The sequence below is a fragment of the Leptosomus discolor genome, chromosome 1 (assembly GCF_034619465.1).
Source record: "Leptosomus discolor isolate bLepDis1 chromosome 1, bLepDis1.hap2, whole genome shotgun sequence".
Classification (NCBI taxonomy): Eukaryota; Metazoa; Chordata; class Aves; order Leptosomiformes; family Leptosomidae; genus Leptosomus; species Leptosomus discolor.
Genome location: NC_141391.1, coordinates 166,446,926 through 166,461,868, shown reverse-complemented (window position 1 = coordinate 166,461,868; position 14,943 = coordinate 166,446,926). Strand labels below are relative to the sequence as shown.

The 14,943-nt window shown below is 40.3% G+C and overlaps 1 protein-coding gene across 5 annotated transcripts in view; it reads right to left on the bottom strand.

The window, feature by feature from the left end:
* The window catches only part of ANKS1B (ankyrin repeat and sterile alpha motif domain containing 1B), a 452,709-nt gene extending 441,082 nt beyond the window's left edge, over nt 1-11,627 (bottom strand). For all 5 annotated transcript variants that reach the window (XM_086470676.1, XM_086470670.1, XM_086470683.1 and 2 more), the window contains exon 1: nt 11,494-11,627. In XM_086470676.1, coding sequence (XP_086326802.1) covers nt 11,494-11,627 — 134 coding nt within the window. The remainder of the gene's footprint in view (nt 1-11,493) is intronic.
* Between the last annotated feature and the right edge of the window lie 3,316 nt (nt 11,628-14,943).

Sequence of the window (14,943 nt, the reverse complement as noted above, 5' to 3'; positions counted from 1 at the left end):
CCAAATTCATTATGTTCTGTTCACTATCACACAGGTAGTCTATATCTACAGTCTCAAAAGAATTCTTTTCTGTGGAAATATATATATAAAATATATACAGAAAAGTTCATTAAAAAAATTATTGAGGTCACAAAGACAAGGATTAAAGTGCTGGTGCAATGTCATCCTGCTTACATATATGTATTAGCCTTAATAATTACATGAAACCATTTTATTTTTCCTATGCAACGAATGCTGATCTTGGAATAGTTGAAAGCCTATCCCCTATAACGGGGATGACTGACTAAGAACTCTTTTTCTTTTTGAAAATCAAAGGTATTTAAAAGTGCATTGATATTTACTAAATCATTTAAACAAGGTGCGAAAAGGAACAGCAGTTTAATGCTCCACCACAGAACTGGATTCTATCTGTGTCTGTACTCCAGAAACAAACCTCTGAACATCTGAACAGACCTTTATACATTTTAACACAGAAAATGCTACTTAATTTATAGTGAATGTTCTTCACATAACACTTCATTAAGATGTGAAACCCTTGCTGTGAGATGCTCTGAATGCTAAAAATTTGCATTGCTTTAAAGACCAACTGAACAAATGCATGGAAGAAATATCCACTGGAGCTATTAAATACAAAGACAATAAATCTGTCCCAGAAAGCTGCTGTAAATTGTTGGAAGCTGTGAGAGTACACTGGAGGAAGTATTACTTACTAAATGCTTGCTTTGCTACTCTATTCTTCTAAGACCAGCCTCTTAACTCCCAGATAACTACTGGAGAAGAGTACTTGGCTAGACGGACCCTCATTCTGACCAAGAATAGACATTCCTATGCGTTTACACTAACTATATCAATACTGTGAAAAGTGACCTCCTTGTAGTCACCAGTTAGAAACACCAAGTCAGTGGATACCTCTCACCACAATCTAACTGTGCTTCAGTTAGCATTTGTGAACTGCAGATACTAACACCCTTACTCAGTCACAGAAGTACTGTGACAGTAAACTCACTAATATTGTGAAGCAGTCAGATTACATAGTGGCAAACACCACCAAACAATCCATGAGAAAAAATAATCATTCCTTTTCTAGAGAAGAGTTTAAATTGCATGCAATAAATAAGGCTCAGGGCTAAACATTGAATAGTAAGGATAAAAAATACTGAATAATAAAATTCAATGAGTACTGTCTATCCGAGGCCGCAACTGAGGTAAAGACACTGTGAAAGAAACAACTACATTCAGGGGGCTAAATAAAAACTGCACCAGCATGCTTATTTTTACCAGTAATAAAAAAGCAAACTAAAACTTCTGAAATTTCACCATGTGGTGTTATCTTGGCAAAACTGTACCAGATGATTTAGGATCTCTATATCACAACAACCTCTTCCACTTAAACTAATGGAATGACTGATGGCATTTTATTAACCGCTGTCTATTTTAGCGCTAACAGAAAATGAGACAGTTTGCAAATGCATTTCACAAATATTTGTTATAGCAAGGAAATATGAAAATGTCAGGCTTTGAATGAAAACTATGTTTCACTGGATATACATTTTCTCTTTATTCTGCTGAATGTAACTCCTTTTGCCCTATTCCTTGTCTCTTCTGCTCCTCACCAGTGCTAACCTCCACGGTCAACCAGTCTCAGTTTTTATTCCCAGTCTCAATTCTTATATCATTTCCCTTACCAACCATTTCTAACATTCCAGCCTTTTCAGATTTTTATATATAGCTTACTTTCCAAAACACTCCAAATACCCCTATTCAGGTCTCTCTCCCTCACCTGTCTTCTAGCCACATCTCCTCACCCAGAACACATGCCTATTCCATTCCTTTAGAGGCTTCATTTTCTGCTTACGTCACGACTCGTATCCTTCTGAAATCAAGACTTACATAGTCTACACAAAAGTAAAAAGAGGGGGGATAGATTTAACTGTTGTGACAGGCAAACAACAGATTTGTAACATATACATACACTATATACCATAGGCTTTAGTTCTACATTTGGTATACTTGGTTCTCTGAAATGTTACTTGTGGACATTACGTGAGAAGATCCCTGGCAGATCATTAGACCTCTTCGTTATGCAAAATACTGCTCTGCAATAAATGTGCACAAAACAGGAAGCAGAGTGATTGCAAATTACTTATCAGCATAATCTGACAAATTAGCTATACAGATGACAAGGAGGATATGGAAGTAGATAAATAATTACTCAAGAAAATTGAAAACTAAAAATAAGTGTAAATTACATTTTTCAGGAAACCTTATCAACGACTTAATTGAGATTCTGGGGTCAAACTGCTAACATTAGTGTGTTGGGGGTTTTAATTTGCAAAAATAACCTAGACACACAGATTCACTATTCACAGTTTCTATCTAAAAATGGAAAACATTGACCCTGACAAGTCAGCAAGTAAACATGGAAGACATTAAACTCACAGTTAACTCTCAGAACTACCAGTAACAAACACCCATCACAAAGGTTTGAAGTTCAGGCAATATGCAGAAGGAAAATACTTATTCCAGAAGATATTTCCAATTCTAATTTATAAAATTCTTCTTTTTTTTTTACCTTTTCTAAAAGGCATCTACTTCCTGGACGCTTCTCACACTGTGACAACATGAATACATGACAACTTGACCTATGTCAGCACTTGTCTGGGCTATGAAGGATTAGGAAAAAATTCACACATCAATCACACCATTCTTACAGTAGAAAGAAGTTACTAATGTGTAAACTCAAAGACTAAATGTGATATTGATGTTTTTGTAATGACTAATATGACAGACGAAGAACAGAAAAAATACAGCATAAGAGCCTGTAGTGGAGCAAGAGGTTATTCACTCCCAACTGCAGGACTTCACAATGGCTTTGGCTGAATTTCTTGAGGCTCCAATCAGCCTATTTCTCCAGCCTGTCCAGGTCCCTCCTAATTGCAATTCTTCATAGGAATTTTTTCTCCCCAATTTGGTATCATCTAACAAACCTGCTATGCTTGATATATTGCAATCAATACTGACCCTTGAATCCTGAGGAAACCCTCTAGTAGACACCAAAAGTTGGATTTTGTACTGCTGATCACAACCCTCAGAGCTATGCAGTCCAGTCAAGTTTCCACCCATCTTGTCATCCTCTTATTCAGTCCATAGCTCATCCTTTTGACTGAAAGAGACTGCTCTAAAGCAAAGTGAAAGAGCATTCATAGCTCTCCTCTTGTCCACAGAGGGAGTTATCTCATTGTAGAAAGCAATCAAGGCTGGTCAGGCATGACTTGAGCTTGGTAAATCCATGCTGGCTGTACTCAAACATGTTCTTGTCCTTCGTGTGCCTGGAAATTACTTCCACGAGAATATGCTGTGTAACATTGCCTAAGACTTAGGTTACGCTGATGAGCCTGATGACCCCAGAACCTTTGTTTTGCCCTTTCTGAAGATGGATGTGACATTTTCCCATGTTTGATGAATGTGACATTTTGCCATGTTTGATATGATCCTCCAAAGACAACAGTGGCCTCACAGTAACATTGGTCCCTTGAATTTAAGTGTTCCCCTGATCTTCCTCTACAGTGCGTAGTTTCATTACCACACAAATTTTGCTAGTAGGCTCAGCAACCTGGGAAGTCAAACTTTATCACCAGAAAAACAAAGCAGAAAAGGCAGTAAGTGCTTCACCTTTTCCATGTGCTCTGTCACTAGGTCTCCTGCCCCACTGAGCAGTGGGTCCACATTTTCTTTTGCTTTCCATCCCTTGCTAGTTTCAAATCTGGCTAAGGTTTCCTGAATTCCATTCTTGCACACTTGGCACATTGGTAACAAACCTCATGTGACAGAACATCATGCATGTTATGTATTTTTCATGTATCTCTAAGTGTAACCATCCAGGATTCTGTCTCTTGACCAGATAATCTACTATTTGGTCAGTACCTAATGTTTACTACTTCTGAATTCATCCAAATCAGGTATAAAATACAGAATGGGAGACATTCTACCCAGATTCTGTTTTAACCTAGCTATTTTTAAGTGGTCATTTATATATATTTTTAACATATACCTTAAATTAGAATTGTTTTTCTGTTCCTTACTGAACTATTTTTACCTACAAAAGTATTTAAATTAGGGAAGTAGTTCAGTTTGAAATAAAATTATTCAATATCTACTTTGGGGTGAGCTGAATCACTCTGTATGCTCCCTAACTGTACTGACTACATCTCCATTGGCTATAATGGGAACTTAGACACCTAGCACAGACATCAACATCTATAGAAACATAGCTGCCACTGGGTGTTTTAAATTGGAACCAAATTGCACTCAGAATGTCATTTTTAGCATTTCTTCTCTCTTTAGAAAACGTATGTGCAATAAATGGGAAACCGTGTAAAATTATTTTAATAAAAAGCACAACCTCATGGAATTAAATCTCACAGAACCATTCTTATATTAGATACATGTACATTATTAGAAATTTATAGATGTTAAATTAGGTGCAGAAGAGTTGTTACATCACTTCTTAAATACAAAAATGAACATACTGAAAATACTGTCATCAGGAAAAGTAATTAAAAAGTAATAAAAGTCTTCCCATAAAGGCTATAAAGTTCAAACAAAATGTATTCCCTATTTCCCAAAAGGATCCATGCACATGAAAATGTCATACTAGTAGGCAGGAATTAACACTGCTTATTATGCCTTATATATTTAGCATTAATATTTGTCAAAATATTTCACCTTGAAGTAATAAAAAGGATTAGGATGTGTATTCCAAGCGGAAGTGGACAGCAGAAAAATTGCATGGCAGAAGGGAACTCCAGCTGTGGGACTCCTGTGCATGTCACCTCCCCAGCTGCACAGGCTAAGCTTGCTCAAGGAAAGGGAGTGTAACTGCACTCTACACTGTATTGTCCCTTAGGGATTATATACTGATAGCATAAATTAAAGCCATTCATAGGATGATTCAACTAGTGCCTATGCCAGGGCAACAAAAAAATGGCCTAAAACTATAAGCAGTTCCTTAATAACTCATCCATGAACACCCATACAAACTGAAACTGAGGCAAACAAAAGAATCTACCTGCAGATTTTTAGAAACATGGTTGTGTTCTTCTTGATCACTAGTGCAGTGACTGTGAAGATGCTTGTCTTAAAAGCATCTGTATTTGCTCATCATAACATTTCCAACCTTGGCAACTCACAAGATAGCAGACCTTTCAGATTACATCATTCTTCATTTTATTTCATTTATTTCCCCTCTTAGTTCTGCTATAACACTACCACTTAAAAGCAGCAATGTCATATATCAATTTTAAAAATGTATAAAGCAGCATGAATTCTCTTGAATTACCAAACTACTGAAATCATCAATGCCAGACAAGAGGGAAACCAAGATGGTGACCAAAATGCATTTATGTGGTCTTCTGCAGAGTTAGACACTAGCCATCTAGTGGCTAAGAATTCTAAAAGAATTATTTCAAGTTTCAACTTTCAATGTTCTCTCCTTACCTTCTCCTTAACGTGTTTGTAAAATTTCTCTTATTAGTCTTCCTGACACCATCATAAACTCCATCAGTCCTCCCAGTACTGCTACATCCCATATCTTGATCCTATCTATGGGCAGATAATATGACCTTGGTAGATTTTACACTAGATCTACAGTTCTTGTTGGTCATTTTTCACATTTGGTCTAACATTTTAGAAAATTAATAGAACATACACTTGAATTATACTCAGTAAACAAGATCTGGAGTGAGGAGAAGTGAGAAGTTTATCGATAGAGATTAACTACAGAGCTGTGAATCCAGGGTCTTTCCTCCTAGGGAAGATTTATTACACAAACTTTGTGAATTGCCTTGCCCTTAACAATGAGATTTCTACCAGATGTCCTGGATACTGCCCATATTGCTACCTTTACACATGATAAATGTTTCAAACTTGTGAAGAAATCTAAGGGATTCCATAGACAAAACTTTGTCTAAACTTTAATTGGAAGCATTTATCATAAAGAAGAACAAAAATAAGTCCAAGAAAGATAGAAAATAACAAAATGAAGGTGAAGTTTTAAGAGAAGCTCATACATTTGAAAGGGTTAACATGCAGAATCAAGGCAGCAATCAACTATCACTAATACCAAACAGCATAAACTAAGTGTTGCAGTGATCACTGATTTGCATTTCATACTGAAAGACAAAATGAAGAAAAATTAAATATGTCCCCAAAAGACTTAAGTTTCCTACTCTAACAGGATAAAGAAGGTAACTGGGGAACATGGGAATGCTGGTCTCTGCTTGGGACATCAGTACAAAATCCACCATGTATTAATTAAAAATAGGGTAACTAAAATCAGAAACAAACATAGACTAATTGGATGCCCCATTGACCTATATGTAACAAATACTTGCCATTTTTTTATCTGATCTGGTTGTCTGAAATAAATACCTTCTAACATACAAACAAGTGACCTCAGAAGTATGTGATCCCAGAACCCTGCTACTGCAAGCCTCATATAACACAATCTCTTTATAAAATTAACCTAAGAAAGTTTCTCTTACTTTAAACAATGCTATTTGTAATGAAAAACAGAACCAGTGCCTTTACTCATATCTGTGTGATCTGGTTTTGCACAGGAAGCTGAATGAATCACTGGACTCTGCACAAGGATGGAAGTAGATCAGTGTGCACTGAGGCCATCAGGCTTAACTGTGGCTTTGCTGCGAGCAAGACACTGCTCTGAGAAACAGATGAGGAAACAGATTGCAACTCGCAGACTGACAATCTGCTTGCTGGGTTTCTTATACTTTAGAGGAGAAATATCTTGGGCCAGGCCTATACATGGCGTAGCTGCGCTAAGTAAGGATAAGCAAATGGAGCCATTCCCTGCCACAGTCTGCCAAGTGTGGAAGGAGAAAAAAGAAGCTCCATGCAGGCAGCTCCGCCCTCCCATGCTGTGTAATGGCAGTAGCCAACAAAAAGCAAGAAGGGGCCAACTCACCCTTCCCTGCTACTCTGTGGCAGTTTACATTAATTCATATTCTATCCCAATTCATATTCTATCCCACAGTAGTGTTAAAAATTCAAAGCCCTTTTAACATATAAAATTTAAAAAGACTGAAAATTAGCATTTTATCAATAACTATCCATTTTTCTCTAGATTGTAACGTATCAGTAGGGCAAAAAGGCATGTATGTGACTGCACGTGGCAAAATGATACAAGGTCTCTGAAATACACAAAATCCTTCAAAGTTATTTTTCCTAAAACAGTGTGAAAGAAATGAAGCCTGTCTCTATCCAGTAATGAAAAACTGTATGGTCAATAAAGCCACGTTTTCTATATACAGTTACAAAACCATGTTATGTATGTACAGATATTCAAATTAAGTAAATTAAAAATACTGGTTTTGTTAAAAACACTTTACTCTTTTAATGTGTTATATCATTTAAGGTACATTTAAGGATTTGTGATATGGGAATTGAATGATACATTCTGTTACAGGCTCGTGGGATTTCACTCTCGAGTTTTCATGTTTATACTGTAGTAATACAAAAGCCAGTGAAATAATTTTAAAATCTGTGAAAATTCTCTTTGCAATCTATTCCGCACCTAAAAAACATACATTTTTTTTTACATGAAACATAGTTAACATACTAACGTATGACAATTCCAGGAAATAGAATCCCAGAAGAGAAAAGAAACTTCCCTTACACTTGGGTCTTCTAAACTCTGAACCTTTTCTGAAGTGTCTCAAAATATACTTATTTCACAGTAAAAGAACAGATACCAGGCCTGCATTAACATTTTGGGTTGGAGACTGTAGCCTACACACATGTGTAACATGGATTTTGATGTCCTAGTGTGTCCCACCCGGAATTTAGATGTATCTCCACCAGTCATGGTTCTTTGTTAGTCCATCAGCCCATGCAAATGCCTCAGAAACTCATGGGCATCTAAAATGCCACCAAATAGCTAGGTTTAAGCAACTAAATTACTCTATGCCAGATGTTTACCGAGGATTATACTTGCTCTAGTATGTTGCAATGCCTTATGCTAACTTTTGCATCTGTGGAATTCACCCTCAGTTTATTCACCCACAATCTTTATATTCCAGAGAAAACTATGGAGATCAAGGTAGAGGCCACAAACTGACCCAAAGCCTTTCATTGCTTCCTCTGAACTGAAACAAGTGGTACAGTCCACACAGTCCAACATCACTGATCTGTTGTCACTGCTTTAGATGAATCAATTTGGGCATGAGGGCTTACTTAGTATCTATTACAGATATCTGGGTGCATATGACCTCTTAATTAAAAATATATCATTTTTATGTCCTTCGCACATACTCTGCTTTAAGCATGTGTTGAAATCCTCACAGGAATTCATTCATACATTTATACATGTGCTTAAATAGCCTTTCAGAACAGTGTTGTTTTCCTGAACTGTTGTCATAATTTAAGATAATGACTTACAAGTTAGAAGTCAGCCCTTTAAAAATTAGACAATTTACTCTGCAATTAACATCAATGAATAGGTTCAACTATAAAACAACTCTACAATGGCTTGCCTTATTTTTCCCCCAAGTGCCATTAAATTCACTAAGAGTCAGAAAAAAATTGTTATAAGAATGTAAATAGGAGGTCAGAGCTCAGATAGGTTGTTCCTTGGTTGAGATAACAATCAATATCATTTGTCGATTCATTAATATTAAATTTCATTCACAAGGTACATAATTACTGCAAAGCAAATTTCCACCAAAAAAAGGCATCAAGCCATGGATAGTTCAGCCACATAAACTGAGTTGTCTCCAGCACTTAGAAGAAAGCCAAAGGGAAAGGGTACTGCTACACAGATGAACATACCAGGAACAGTATTAGGCCGCTTTATATTGAAAGCCTAGGAAGACCGCTGCAAAAATGAAAAAGGAACAGCAACATGGACCTTTCTCACCTGAGGTGAGACAGGTACATTTCTGGGGCACCATTTTAGGAACTGAGCAATAATTATGATCAATGACACACCAGGAGTTACTGTCAAACACATTCTATAAAAAGAAGAAAAGGATGCCCCTGTATTTTTTCCTGTTGCTCTCTGTTACAACTTTCAAAAGCTGTTTTTCAAAAGCAGTTTGTAGTCTAATAACAGTACACAAAAAAATACTAGTATAGCTCTACTAGTAATCTACTTCAACTGGTTTTCTACTGAAAAATCTTCCAATCACCCCAATTGACCTCAAATTCAAAATTTCATATGGTACAATTATGGCTCTTTTACAACTTTGCTATTTTTGGTAAGTGTTGATTTCCTAAACAGTATCAAGATTACTCCCCTTCAGTACCTTCTTTTTTTTTCCATGTGTTCTGTACCAAGATAGATCTAACCTTAATCTTGCATGTCATTCTGGACTTAATCCACTACTGGAATCAGTTCGATCATGCAACTTCTCAAAAAAAAAAAGGTATGTTAAAATACCTAGCACATATAATTCTTTCTTGAAAACACTTTCTGTAATGCATAGTAGCTTCTACTTTGAGCATTCTTGGTGAAGTCAAGGAAATTACTAAGATTCCCTCTAAAAAGCATTATGTTCAATACTATGTTAGATTGTGAATGTTTACGCGTCAATCAGTAATGACTGAATCCTTCTAAAACGTATTCAAATAACTTCTTTAAAATTAGAAATATTTTAGCAGCTGTATGCTAAATTTTTACTTTTAAATTTTGAAGCTACAGTTACAGAAGCCATAGACATTCTTTATAACATTAGTAAGAAATCTCATAAATAAAACAGTACATGTTTTACTTTGCTTAACTTCTCTTTAAGCTAAGTGCACTTCCAGGAAAAAAAAAAAAATACTACAGTTGATTTTACAACCTAAAATACTTAAATTTTGAGTAACAATGGCTGTCATGACCCATCTGCATATACAAAACACGTGGTTAATGTGTTCTGTATACACAAAGTAAAACACTGCTGTTTAATACAAAAGAAAAACACAAGCAAATACACTCCCTCTGGATATACAGAACTTGTAATATACAACATGAAGTAACAGTGGAAGAACAGCACAGTCAGCAGCCCTGAAGAAAGACACTACGCAAATCATGCAGTAGAACGGGATTATAAATGGCTAGTCATTGTACTGAAGTGAACTTACTTCTGTACTTACAAAACCTGGGTATCACATTTTAAGAAGACTCAGATTTTAAATTCAACCAATTATCTGGCATACTCCTTGCTAAGCAGCCTATTCAAGTACAGCACAAAAAGCAATCACACGGTGTGTTTTGATTTGGGTCAATGGGCTAGTAATGTAACAATGGTGCAATAACAAATTGAATTGGGGCACCATAGAACTTTGGTAAACTATGAATATCTGAACTGTTGTTGTTTACAGTACCAAAACCAGCTTTAAAATAACAAGACTTTATAACAGAGTTTAAACAGGTATAATTTGGACAGTTACACTAAATTTTCTCTGATAGCGAACATTGAAATAATATATCAACAAAGAAGTACTGGCAATAGAATCAAATATATTTTCATTTAAGCAATTTGCATTTCCCTAGGCCTTTTCTGTCTTTCCAGGAAAAAAAAACCCAACAAACCAACAACAAAACAAAACCAACCAACAAAGCAAAACAAAACCCCAATTAATTCATGTTCTAGGTCAACACCGTTTCGGTTCATTCTGTCTTCTTTTGCTATGCCTAGTGTAGTATTGAACACTAGCACCGGACTGTGTGCTGCAGACCTTCTGTCATTGGAATACTTTCAAATGTCATAAACGCTTGTGATAATGCTGTTACTTATGAGCATGATGAAACTTAACATCAAAGCCACGCTGTAGGCTGTCTGAGATATGACTAATGACTAAAGTTAAGTCCTTTCACCCAACATGGCCAGTAACCCAGTTTCACTCCACTAAACCCAGGTACCTTGAGAGTAATGCTGCTCTTACCTAATCTGCTCCGCAAGTTTTACACCTCCCCTGCCTCAATGATCTCTCATTAAAAAAAGACTCCCTTTCTTTGTTTTGTAGGCTCATCAGTATGGCATGCCTAATTTCTTCTGCAAGTGAGGGTAGCAACTATGGATGAGGGTATGGGGTGAAGCTATGGCTTTTCAGACAGAATTCCACAATACAATGCCTTGTCTGCGATCAACGCTTCCATTTGTGGTTAAAAGTAGTAATTTGAAGGTGAAATAGCAAAGGATGAATAATTAGTATATTGTGCATATTAGCCCATCAATAAAAATATAAGTTCTGCACCACGGCTAGTAACAGGATGAACTGACGCATTGAAGGCAAGAAATCCAGTACCACTGTATTAATAAAATGACTGCCTGTGACTTTAAACACAGGCACACTTGTACTTGGCGAGAGAGTGAACCATTTATTGTTACTATGAAGGATGCAGGAATGGAAATGAAGATGAGAGGGGCGATGACGGTGACAGGGAAGAAGAGGTTAATATCCCCAGCGTCTGATGGGGAACGATGTCCCTACCTCAGTAAGCTGGATAAAGGAATAGCTCCAGATCCACTGCCCAGGATCCCTCCTTTCCTCCCAGAGAGGAGTTTCTCCACCAGAGCCACATTCCCAGTGCGAGCAGCTTCCAGCAGTTCCTGGTCCTTCCCCATAGTCAGGCACCAAGCAGCCCCCCAGGCAGCCCGCCGCGCACTCGGAGAGCTACACCCCGGGCCACAGCAGCCCCCTCTCTCCACAGAACGATCTCCCCTCCCCAGACCCTGCCTCCGAGCACAGCAGAGCAGAGATTCCTGCAGTCCCTTCGAGACCAGCAGGAGCAGCAGCAGGAGGGAGGAGGAGAATCACCTCCTCCTAGTTTCACTGGATCGTTTCTGGGTGGAGTGTGGAAGAGACAGGGGGGGCGGGGGGGGGGGGGGGGGGGGGGAGGACGAGGCCAATAAAGAACCTCCCCCCCCACTCCCGTGCGCACACCCCGAGCCCCGGCCCGGAGGACGGGGCGGGGGGGGGGGGGGGGGGGGGAGCGGGCAGCCTCAGCCCCCCCCGTGCCCGCGGCCGGCCGGGCTGAGGGGGATAACGACCCTCACGGACGGACGGACGGACGGAAGAAGGGAGGGACGGGGGGAGGAGGCGCAGCCCTGACTTGCCAGGCCCGTTGCTGGGGAGACGCGGCTGGCGCGCTCTCAGTGGCTGCCCGGGCTCGGTGCCCCCCCCCGCCGCCTGCCCCAGCCCTCCGCCGCCCAGGGCTCCGTGCCCCCGCCCTCTCGCCCCGCCTCGCCCGCCCCTCGCCAACGGCAGCGGCTCGCGCTCCACTGCGGTGCCGCGCGCCGGCCGCCGCTGCGGTCGGGGCGGGAGGGCGCGGGCGCGCGCGCGGGGAACGGCACCCGCCCCGCCAGGTGCATCGGCCTCGCCCCCGGCGGCGGGAGCGCCCTGCGGGGCGGGGAGGTGGCGCCTCCTCGCGCTGCGGAGGGGGAAGGGGGGGGAACCTGGGTGCCGGGGCGAGGGCGGCGGAGGGCGAGGAGGAGGAATGGGGGGTGGGGGGTGTCCTCCCGCCGCTGAGGAGGCCGTGCGCGGCCCTGAGTGCGGCAACGGGCGAGGCTGCGCTGCCGGCGGCGGGAGGGGGGCTCCGGGAGCGGAGGAGGGCGGGTCCCCGGGGGGTGCGGGCAGGTCGGGGGTGGGTGCCGAGGCAGAGCCCGCCTGAGGCGGGTTAGCGGCAGGTGCGGGCGGGGTGGGGTTGAGGGGAGCGTGGCTTTGTGCGTGTGCCTGTGAGGCGATCCCGGACCAGGGGGCGCGGCGAGACGCCCCGGCGCAGGTACAGGCTCACTTCGCTAGGCAAACGGGGGCAGGCGAAAAAAGAACGACCCGGACCCCGCTGAGGTCGGGAGCAAACCCGAGTTGCTGGGTCGGCGGATCAGGCAGGCGGGACTGCTCGCACCCGTCAAGCGCCAGGATCGTGGGTTTTCGTGTAACCGGGTGTGTTTGGTGTCAGACCCAGCCGTCCCTTCTGGTGCTCTTGGTTCTGTTACGGGTTTCAGGCGTGTAACCTTTTGAATTGTATGACTTTTCCGGACACCAAATTCATCATTCCTTACGGCTTTCAGGTTCTTACAAGCTACGTTGAAAATATTCAGTGCTGGCACATCCTTGTTTAATGCTCCATTTGATACCGTCCATACATGAAAAGCCAAATTACAGCCCCCGTTCCTGTTTTAGTTCAGTAATTGGTGTAGGCAGGACCCTAGGTACAAGAGGCAGGTAAGTTAAGACCCATTACCGTTCCCCCGCTGTGGTCAGCGGCCTTCTCCCATGAACTGTGCTCCCAAGGCATGAAGCACAGCAATGGCAAAGCAGCACCGTGGTAGGCAGGACTTTAATGTCATGTTTTCAGAGAAAGCGTTAATTGCTCCAGACCTATGGTACATTCAGGTCAATGGAAAGATCCTTGTTGATTTCACAAATGATTGGGTTTAGTCCCGGTCAGTAACAGTTTTACAGGTGTTTTCATATTTTTATTTGCTAATTAAACAATTTTAATCTCTTAAAAATCATTAGAAATTTCTTTCTGGGGTAAGATTTTTTGCTTACAAAGGAAAAAAATTATCATCGTGGAGACCTATTGTTCCGCAGCAACAAAGCAGCATCTATTTTTTAGCTAGAAAATGTAATTTACATAGTTCATTGTTTTCAGGATGTGAAATGGTGTCTTTTCCGGTGTCTTTTCCAATTCCATTTCCAAGGACATGGAATTGAGCACTGGCATAAAATTATTAGGTGAAGAGACTATAACTATGGCCTTTCTGATTGAAAGACTCTGATATAAATAGCAATTTTAAGGTCTGATTCTATGATCACAAGTGTTTGATTATAGTTTAAATGAATAAATGTATAATCACATGAATTAGGATTTACAGTTTAAGTCCTTAGTCACAGCAGAGTCACAGTGGAAAACAGTAATTTAAAGCTGGAGTAAAAAGTTACATATCTTGTTTCCAGCCACTTGAGCATTAACTAGTTCCAGAGAAGTTAGCCATCAACTAAGAATCCCCCTGCATTCTGAAGCTTCTTGATGTCCTCTGCTAAGGTAGCCCTCATTTCCCTTTATTTCTGCCTTGCATCTGATTTTGTATGCCATCCCATGCATTGCCTGATAAATACCTTCTCACATGTGTCATGCTCTGCATGAATAGATTTCTTTAAGTTTTCTGAGAGGCTCTGAAGAGCTGCCAGTATTCTGTGAAGAGCTAATTGTAAGGCAGGGGTATGTGCATACACCTGTGCATCTGTGAAAAATTAGATTAGAAGCAGATACCAAGGAAAACTCAAGTTTTTAAGAATTTGTATTGTTTATGTGGTTGGATCAGCAGATGGTAAATATGACTCAGTATAAACGTTACATAATTCTTCTTGGGAAAATAAAATCTCAAGACTGTGCTCTAATTGAAAAGATTATCCGGAAAGCTGCAGAAGAACAGTACGGAGAACCGGGATAGAAATATCAATGGAGCAGATGCACACAGTAGCCAGCAAATTCAGGAAGATTTTATGAATGTAGCGAGGCTCAAAACACACCACAGGAAACCCATCAGCCTCATGCCCAACAAAACTGTGAAGGCCAAACAGAGGATTTACTTTCATTAGCAAATAGAGCAGAAAACAGTTATTCTATCAATTTGAAAAGTAAAGAGGAATTTAAGCAGCACTATTTAATGGAAGGGTTAAACATGGTTAAATTCTGAGGGCTACTGAAGCGAAGAACATGAGTTGGTCTGTTTCCAGAGATGAAATCGATAGTGGACTGTAGTAAGAAAAAAAAAAAAAACGACGTACCGAGACTGAGTTGAATGTAAATGGTCAAACCTATTAGATCAGGTGGACTCCTTTGTGTTTTTAAATGTCTTAAGTTCTTTGTTCCTGGTAATGTCAGGACAACACTCCATATGTACAATAAATATGTTAACTAGACATAGAAAG